The sequence below is a fragment of the Macrosteles quadrilineatus genome, unplaced genomic scaffold (assembly GCF_028750875.1).
Source record: "Macrosteles quadrilineatus isolate MER2022 unplaced genomic scaffold, UCM_ALF_1.0 Scaffold_3__2_contigs__length_128488019, whole genome shotgun sequence".
In the NCBI taxonomy this organism is placed as follows: domain Eukaryota; kingdom Metazoa; phylum Arthropoda; class Insecta; order Hemiptera; family Cicadellidae; genus Macrosteles; species Macrosteles quadrilineatus.
The window spans coordinates 26,605,991-26,615,917 of NW_026542596.1; the positions used below are offsets into that span (position 1 = coordinate 26,605,991).

At 33.8% G+C, this 9,927-nt stretch overlaps 1 protein-coding gene across 1 annotated transcript in view; it reads right to left on the minus strand.

Moving 5' to 3' along the window:
• LOC128989862 (F-box/LRR-repeat protein 15) overlaps positions 1 to 6,635 on the minus strand; it is a 30,923-nt gene extending 24,288 nt beyond the window's left edge. The window contains exons 1-2 of the mRNA XM_054411951.1: positions 6,453 to 6,635; positions 732 to 1,008 (exon numbers count right to left, since the gene is read on the minus strand). Of these exons, the coding sequence (XP_054267926.1) occupies positions 732 to 956 (225 nt within the window). The 5' untranslated portion in view covers positions 957 to 1,008; positions 6,453 to 6,635. The remainder of the gene's footprint in view (positions 1 to 731; positions 1,009 to 6,452) is intronic.
• Positions 6,636 to 9,927: the final 3,292 nt, after the last annotated feature.

Sequence of the window (9,927 nt, forward strand, 5' to 3'; positions counted from 1 at the left end):
GCTCTAACCACTACACCAGCTTGCTCCCCCTGGTAGAGATAGTATGAATGTAACTTTTCAAAGTAACATTTTGTTTTATTTTGTAAAAACAGTAGGTACTGTAACTAACTTTTCAAGTAGCATGTATGTACACAGAACTTGTCAGTTCTGAAATATAATTTAAAGGTAGGCTGTAGTAAAGGTGTTAGCCAATAGAAAGGTAATTTTATGTAGAGCTTAAAAGGTTTTCTAAGCGTAAATTAAAATATTTTTTTCCAAAAGCCAATAGGCAGGACTTCCCAGTATCATATTGCCACACTACATGGTCAGATTCATATGAGCAACACATCTAGCTGACTGGTTGTGACTATACCAGTTCACACGAGTGACAAGTCCACCGACTATATCGCAGGCGTGACACTAATGAATGAGCATCGATAGAGGCAAGTATGCGAGCTGCAGCGCAACAAACAGTTACATGTATAACACAATAATTTTATATGGGGTATTGCTACACTGCAGAGCTAGTAACTAGCTAGCCATAGAAAGTAGCAACAATCTAGGAACCCTGGCGGTAGTTTGCGATAACAAGCTCGCTCGTCGCTCCCACAAGCTTGTGTGAACGGCTCTAGGGCTGTGGTCCGTTACTTTGTGCCTGGGACCTTGTCACTGCCTAGCAGCTAGATATGTCACTTGTGTGAATCAGGCTTAAGTTACACTGTATGAGCTGTCAGGTAAAATGGAAATGTTACCTTGAAAGCTTCCACGCCAAACAAATTGCCATATTTGCTAAGATTCAAATATTTCATCTGACTAAAAAATGAATCAATGAGATGCTTGTATTTTGTAGATAGACTTCTTAAAATGAATAACTCTTTTATGGAGAGAGCAGGCAATATCTTGACAAACAGGATGTCATCCCATAGAAGGTTGATGAATTTGTCATCATTTTCAATCTCAGTTTCCTGTCGACTCATATTTTAATTACATATCTTCCAGTAAAATAGTTGACATCTTGCGGTAAGTTACCTAAAATAAAATAAGTTAGAGTAAAACTGTAAATGTTTATGGAGACCAAATAACAAGCCTTGTCTCACCAGAATGCCTTCAACTTGTTTGTTTTAAGTTCTTGGGGGGTGACACTGGCAGCCAACTTGGATTGATTTCAAACAATCACTAAAGAGTTATTTACCTACCTTCTAAAAATTATTTTTTGTTCAAATAAGTTACCAAAGTGATTGTAGTTTAAATATTTAGGACACTGTGAGATTAGAAATTTCCTTTGTGATTTAATAATTGTTTTTCAAGAGAGTCCTAGAAAGCTGACGGGACGGCCACCTTGGATTTGCTCGCCATAAGAGCAATGTTAATTTCACACAGTCACTGGGTTAATTAATTACCATCTCAAAATATATTTTGAAATACCAATGGGATTGTAACTTAACTGAAATATAACGTATGGCACTGTGGAATTGGAAATTTTCTTTTTTGTTTTGCAATTATTGATTAATCTTCAAAAATCATACTAGGCCTAAGTTATTGTTTTATGAGTTTAAACTAGCAACTAGGATCCAAGGAATCAATCAATAAATGTGACTTGGGCTCTTAACTTCTATTTTACAATGTAAACATTGAAGTGCAGATTTAACGTTCCTAATAACTTATAACATTAAAATAAAATTTAAAAAATCATAGTTAATTCAGTTTTTGTGACAGCATAAAAATATTTGCACCATTGTTTTCAGGTAAAAATATAGTTTCTAATGGTATATACATCGCAGAGGATACTCGTCGGGTAACCGGACGTGGATTAGGCGTCTGGCAGATACTGTCATAACCTAACCTAACCAACAAAACTTGATGATAATAAAAAATCGAATGAAGGTTAAATTCTGTTTGTAAAACAAAATTATAAATGCAAAAAATTCAAACAAAAGATGTAGGTACAGTTAAGAAGAAATGGCATTCAAAGTAATGATAAATCTTTGACAAAAAGTTAAAGTTACCGATGGGATTCGAACCAGGGATTTCTTGCATATCAGCCGAGCACTCTATCCACCACGAACTTACACCACGAACACCTATGGATATACCTTGTATTGTTGTGGTATTGGCGTTCCGGGGCCCCACAACCCGGGGACGTCACTGCCAGATGCCTAATCCACGTCCGGTTACCAGACGTGTATCCTCTGTGTAAGAGTGAAAATTTTAAAATGTACGTTTTCATGAAAAGCACTTTTAACACGTTCGCTACTGCAATAGTACAAAATTTTCCATTCACAGCTGTCGCATATTTGCGTCGGGGTTATAATGTTATTAAAATGCTTATATCTTTGTAACGGACTATTTGAAGGCACTGAATTCCCTGCAGTGGTCTACAGAGATGTCTGACGCACAACTGCGTCGCTCGGTCTGTGGATATGATGATTGGTGACATCATAATGATAATTTTATTTTGGGCATCACTCACCTTATTGGAATCACGGGAACGCAGTCCTTGTCAAATCACAATCAACACAGTTCATTACACATAAAAATATACAAAAATAAAAATAAAACTAAATTTAAAATTTCAGACTTAAGTTCCCAACACCGACGTTTCGCCGCACCAAAATCAACGTGCGGCGTTTTCAAGGTTATTTCTCTTCTCACGCAATCGTTGTGAGCGCCTAACCACGACTGAGTGATAATACCATGTCGTTTAGGAATTTGAGTCATAATGATAGTTGAAAAAACTGGTCTTTACTTTTCTGCATTACTGTATGTATGTATGCAGTATGTATGCTGCATTATCCTATGTAGCTTTTATATTTGTTCAGTTATACTTAAACTGTTCTTGAATGATCTGTTTTGTTTACTTACTTTCACCTCAAAACACAAACAAAAATGGACTGTCGCATATATGCGACGTTTGGTCTATTTCAAGAAAACTATGATAATTTTCACTAGGCTGTTGTCTTTGCTGTAGACCTGGCGTCGCAAATATGCAACATTACAAAAGGTTATACAAAATACAAAAAAAACAAGAATAAATTATTTACAAACACGACTGTAGCGTAGGGCCTATTACAATGTAAATGATCGTTGTTTTACAGGTTTTCGCCCGTGGTCTGTGTGTACTGTTAACCAAGTGACAGCCGGTCTATGCGTAAGATTCAAATGTATACCTCGGTCTGTGGCAATGACCGCGGCGTCGCATATATGCGACGTTCAGTAGCAAACGTGTTAAAATTTTTAAATTCCCGTTTTTTGAAACTTTTTTTATTTTTTTAATTTTATTGACATTTGAAGTATCATAAAATGTCCATGATAACGCAATATCTTTGGTGATTTTTTATTTATAGAGCATCTTTGAAGGAAACACACGAAATTTTGTCACGACCATCACAGACTTAAAACTGAATAATAAAAATAGTTAATATTATTTTTATAACTATGTTTTGCTATAAATTAATTTACTTTTATGGCCATTATAAAATAAACAGCTCACTAAGCTTTAAGTATATTTGGTCTCTAGGAAAAAATAAAAATATACCCCCGCCGCAGCAAACCTGCAGACTTAGCGAATTTCCATTTGCCTGATCGGATTTAAACTAAAATGTCTCCTTAAAAATATCACATTTATTCCCTATTTAAACAGAATTAGTTTAATGAGTATTTAGGTTTGCTGCAACAGGGAGGGTAAAAAAATTTTTTTTTATGTAAAATGTTTAATGGTACTATGTTTTAGTAAGAAATTAATGTATTTTCTAAATTTGATCAAAATGTGTTTATAAACAAGCAAAAACAGTTGACTTATCCTCCATAAGAATAACATGGGAATTTTAAAATTACAATTTTTTTTAATTTTCTCCGTAACAATTAGGCACATAATAATGCTTCAATATACTAAATTTTGTTTTTTTATGCTCTACAAAATGGTTTAGAAAGAAATTGTGAAATTTTGTGTTTTTAGGGTCAAAAATGGGAAAACCCTATTTTTACCCCATAAAACCCCCCCCATAAACCCCCGTTCCCATATTCCGATCATGCTGGTTCGCGAACTCATTCGAATTTATTCCGCCTTACACCTTCAAACCAAATTTTATAAAAATCGGACAAAAATTACTCAAGTTATCGGTGATGGACACACATATATAGATCACATATATCTATATATATAGATACTAGCAGAGTACCCGTCCTTCGTACGGGGTTGGAATATAAGTATAAAATACTTATTGCAGTTATACTCAAGCTATGCGTTTGCAATAAGGGAGGACACAGTTTGATAAAATTTGCTTTTTTAAATTTACAGTATTCTATAGTATTACACATCTACTATAGCCATAATGTTCTACCACTTCACCTAAACAATAGAGAAAAATAAATTATCAATAATTCACAAAATATCACAAATTATTCATGAAATGAAAAACATAAACATAACTGTAAACAATCCTACTTTGACAGTTCTCATTGCGAAACACAGTTTTTTGTTGCTGCTTAGATCAAATTAGCTGCTTTCATAAATGCAAAAAAAATATAGTGCTGCACTCTGTTGGTAAATCTTATAACTTTTTAATGCTTTTCCATATCATAGAACCAACTTTTTTAGTTGAAACAGCTGACTAAATTCTTTAATAATTCCTAAATATGAATAGGTACTCATAAGGTTAACATGGGAAATTACAGAGCCACTGGGGCGGAGCCCGAAAGGATTTTTGAGATAAGAATATGCCTATATGTTAATCGGGAATGTAAGCTATCATCATGCCAAATTTCAGCCCAATCCGTCCAGTGGTTTATGCGTGATTGAACTTCAAACAAACAAACAAACAAACAAACACACAAACTTTCACATTTATAATATTAGTAAGATACCTATAAAAATTTCAACGAATGGTGTTTTTGGCCTCTGGGGACATCGAAATGAAAAAGTAAATCGGTCCCGGGCCTAGGTCTTACCATGAGACCTACGGTAATAGGGAAATTCACTGAAACTCAAAAAAATTGAAAAAAAGCCAATAAAATCTTAAGTTTGTATAACTCAGAAAAAACTTACCCTACCTGAGACCTGAAAAATCGTTGTTTTTATAGAGGCGTGCTTCTTTTGTGTATAAAACATTGAAATATCATGATATTTTAATTTTTGAAATTTTTATGATAGAAACATAAACGTGATGTTCAGGGACAAGCGGTACGGTTGTGAATTGTCTGGAATAATCTAAATATTTCTAAACAATCCTTCAATTATACTGATAGGCTAGTTATGATAAAATGTGTTTCAATTGAACTAAACTGTTCAATTTACAAAGATATTTATTTAAGTTATTGTCACGACCAAACACAGTATAATCCATAAGGCTGGATTGGTCGTGAAAAACCCGCGATGGTCGTGACATTACGTGTTATTTGGCTCTGTTCTGGCGGTAGCCCTGCACCTCATTTTCGAGGATACAAAGTGGACTTCTAGGTTAATCTAGCAATTGAAATATCATAAACAAAAATTAACACTGTGTCTACTTCATCGAATGACTGCTTACGGTCATGGACACACCAAAATTACAAAAAACACAAACTTGCCTTTATTGATCTTATAATTCCTCCTTTCAACTCAAAACGACCGGCACTACTAACTTGACGTACACCCCGAACTAAAACTCTCTAAAACAAACTGACGCAATCGACGCCAGGCTTGCCACTGTTGTGCTCCAAGGTTGAAAATTTTTCCCAAATGGTCGGGACGCCAAATCGAGGGACAGACTTACTTTGTCATGGTAGTCAGTTTGCAATGACAATAAAATTATAATATGCTTTTTTGTAAGTTTAACAACTATTAAACAATTATTAAAGTTTAAAAACTATTTGTAAGTCTAAAAACAGTGTGAAAGTTGGAAAATGTACCCAGGGACACGTCATGGTCGTGAATTTCGAGACTTTAAAAATACAAAAAAAATACCCAACTTAGAACCTATTTAAAACCAAATAAATGTGTGTTTCAACATGTTGCCCCCGTCCCAAAAAAAATTAAAACACATAATAAAAAACTACAAATCCAGTAAGTTATCTAAGTTTACGAAGTAAAAGGCCAGGGATATGAAAACGTACGTTTTTAAATTTTCACTCACAAATTACCGTACTTTAGTAGGTAGCCTACTCTTGGTCACCCTCTCTGCAACAATTACCGTTGACCTATCAATGCTAATCACTACTCCTTCGAGATAATAGAACCAGGCAATGTTACCTTTTAAATATTAGGCTAAGCACTAAGGTTTAGGCTAGGTAAGTTAACTTAACTTAGGCTAATCTGGAATAAGATTGTAGCCTACTTTGAACCTAACTTAGGCCTAGGTCCAAAACTTTCAAATTGACTAACTTAAGTTATTGAAAATACTTTGTAGGCCTATTATTTACAGCAAAGAAATGACTCTTTGGTTCATTAATTTTAAAATAACTTAACTTAGGCCTATGTTTTCTTAGCTATCATTTACCTTTTTGTAACTTTGTAAACAATAACAAAGATCTGAAATAGGCTACAAGATTCTTTATGGCTAGTTGGGCTAACCGTTAGGATTTTATCCCAGTATCCCACGGTTACTTCACAGTCACCTTTTTCAGCAGGCCTATCATCCTGATATTGATACAACTTCAGTAACAAATAAGTTAGAATACCAAATAAATAAACGATCAGTGTTGCCACCACGTTGTTGTGATTTTACCCTAAAGGCGGGCTAAAATTACCCTAAATTACCCTAAATCTACTTTGAGTTACCCTAAAAATTACCCTAAATGTTGATATTTGCGTTTAATGCTATAAAACATTGTTAAAATCATATAAATCTTACATAAGGTGGTTAATTATACTAAATTAAGTTCCAATATCAATCAATTTACGTAAAATTATACTTAATTCTAAAAAACCACCCGAAAGAAGAACAAAATGTTGATATTGATCAGCTCTATCGACTATCGTATAACAAAAAATATCGAATCAGAACTATCGTATTTTTTTACTGTATCGACCCATTACTACTGTTTTTGGACAATCATATCTTTAAAATACAGTACGGTACCACCAAAGCTTTAATCTATACCGGTACATAGTAGTAATTTCTTGATACAATTTGTAAAATAATCCAGTTTAATTCAATTCAATCACATAATTAAATATCAAACCCAGTACCTAATGAATAATATTTCATATTTGATTAGGCCTATAACGTGTTATAGAATCGAATACATTCTAAAACAGATAATTCCCAACTATTGATAAGATCGATTAGGATAACTTATTATGAAAAATTCATAATAGCAATCGATTTAAACCGGTTGAATCGAATATGATGGTTTGGCCATAGTATGTAATGAACGTTTTTTTGCCAAATTTTGAAGTTTTTTTCATTTTTGTAGTAAAATTTCCAATGTTATTCTAACTTTTAGTTTTACCCTAAAATTACCCTAAATCTACCATTACCCTAAACTTTACCCTAAGACCAGTAAATTGCCCTAAAAAAGGGTAATTACCCTAAAAGTGGCAACACTGTAAACGATGCAATGGACTGTCGGCTGTCGCTGGCCTCCTCCCCTCTTCCCCTGTGGTGACAGTATCGGTGTACCTTCCTAGTCCGGTTGGTTGGGCTGAGGCTGAACCTGAACGAGTGGCTGAGCTGAGCTGAACCACGAGTCTACATTCGACGTTCTGTACCCACGAGAACCTCAGCTTCCACATGCACAGAATAACAGCTATTTGTGTAATAGCTTCACTGTATATCTTTAATTGGACCTGTTTAGATAGTTGTTTCGTTTCAACAGTTGCAGTTTGCAGTTGCGAACTGTGCATTGTGATTTTAAGGTGTTTCGTATTTTTTAACTGTTTGTTTATTTTTGACTTGAGCTGCTTGAAAAGGTGTTTTATGATTATGAAAATTAAAGTGTTGTGAGTGAGCTGAAGCTGATTATTTGTTATTAGGTATTACCAATTAAATATTTTGCGTGCATGAATTATTTATGAACTTTTAAATGTTCACTTAATCTATCTTTTTCGGATTCCTCAAGAAAGAGTGATTGTTAATGTTAGGTTGAGTTGCGTTTGTGTGTGAATTTGTTAGATTGGAGTTTTGGTAGTTGTAGGTCTAGGTTTATTTTGATTAAGTTAGTTGGGCCTTTCAGTGGAGTTTAGGTCTAAGTATGGTCGCCATTTCATAAGAAAGTATAACAGTATTGCCTGTGAAAAAGTTAAATTAATAACTTATCTATTATTTTCAAAATAAACTTATCACACACTTTTATAGAAATTTCTATATTTCGGCATTAGCCTTCTTCAGGAACAAACACAATAACAAATAGAAGTGTTTACCACTCTGAATCATATGGTTTTAGCAAAAATCCAAAATACATATAATTTATGAAGAAGTAAAAAAGAAAATGTTTTGATAGAAAGAAAGAAAAAAATTTATATATATATGTATATATATACTATCTCAAATTTAGACCGGAAGGTGTTTTAGATTTAAGTATTAATTGATGAGCTTGCTCAAGCTGTCTTAATTTCAAGTCTGGTGCGTCTTTTGCCAATTTTCTTATTCCTTTTAATGAATAACATTGTTCAAAATTTTGAGAATGCTCTCTCGCATGAATAGCCACAGGTTTTTGTTTATCAGGATGGTTTACATCATATCTGTGGCCATTCATACGAACTCTTAGAGCATTGGTGGTTTTGCCAATGTAGTCTTTAGGACAATTTTTGCATGAAATTTGGTAAATTACATTAGTAGACTCACAGGTGATGTTACTATTTATGTTATAACATCTTTTTGTTTGCCTGCTTGTGAAAGTTTTTGATGGGATGATTAATTTGCAAGTGGCACATCGTGGTTTGTTGCATTGATTACAGCCCGAAGGTTTTGCTGAGGGTTGGGAAGTGGGAGGTAGTTTGGGTTTTGAAAGAATGTCTTTTAAGTTAGGAGCTTTTTTGTATATTAGTCTTGGGGGTTTGGAAAACAAATTATGGGTCAGAGGTGAATTTGAAAGAATATTATGTGCCACTCTTAAAACATTATTAACTTTGTAAAGGCCAGGAAAGTATTGGGTGATGAATTTTGGATCTTTTTTGAAATTATCTGTGTTAGGATTTTTTGAGCTTTTTATTTGACTGTCTATTAAATTTTTAGGATAACCTCTTCTGTTAAGTGAATTGCTGAGTTTTTCAATATAATTTTGGTAATCACGATTTTCAGAACAAAGGTTTTTTGCTCGTATTGATAGGCTTTTTGGTATGGATTTTTTAATGTGTGCAGGATGACAGCTTGAGTAAGCTAAGTAATCCATTGTATTCGTATCCTTTACATGGATTTTGGATTTTAACATACCATCTCTAACAAAAACGTCAACATCTAAAAAAGTAACAATATCTTTTGAGAAGTTCCAGGTAAATTTAAGGATTGAGAATTGATTTAGATTTTCAAGGAAAGTTTGCAGGTTTTCTAGTCCATGTTCCCAAACCATGAAAATGTCATCAATAAACCTATACCAAATTGAAGGTTTCAACATTTGTGAATTTAGAAAAAGTTCTTCAACATGCCCAACAAATAAGTTTGCAAAAGAAGGTGCCATACGTGTGCCCATAGCTGTCCCTTTCACTTGAAGGTAATTTTGATCAAGGAATTTAAAATTGTTCATGGTTAAAACAAAATGAATTAAGTTTATAATAAAATTTGCACTAGGTTTGGAGTTAACTGGACGTTTTTCTAGGTATTTCTTTACAGATTTTTCTCCTTCTTCATGTGGGATGTTAGTATATAGTGAAACTACATCAATTGTCACCAATATAGTATTGTCCGTTAGTGGGGTGTTTAAGTTCTTAATTTTATTAAGGAAGTCTTTGGAGTCTCTTATATATGACGGTAAAGTTTTCACTATTGGTTGGAGGGTGTCATCAACGAATGCTGAAATCCTTTCAGTGGGTGA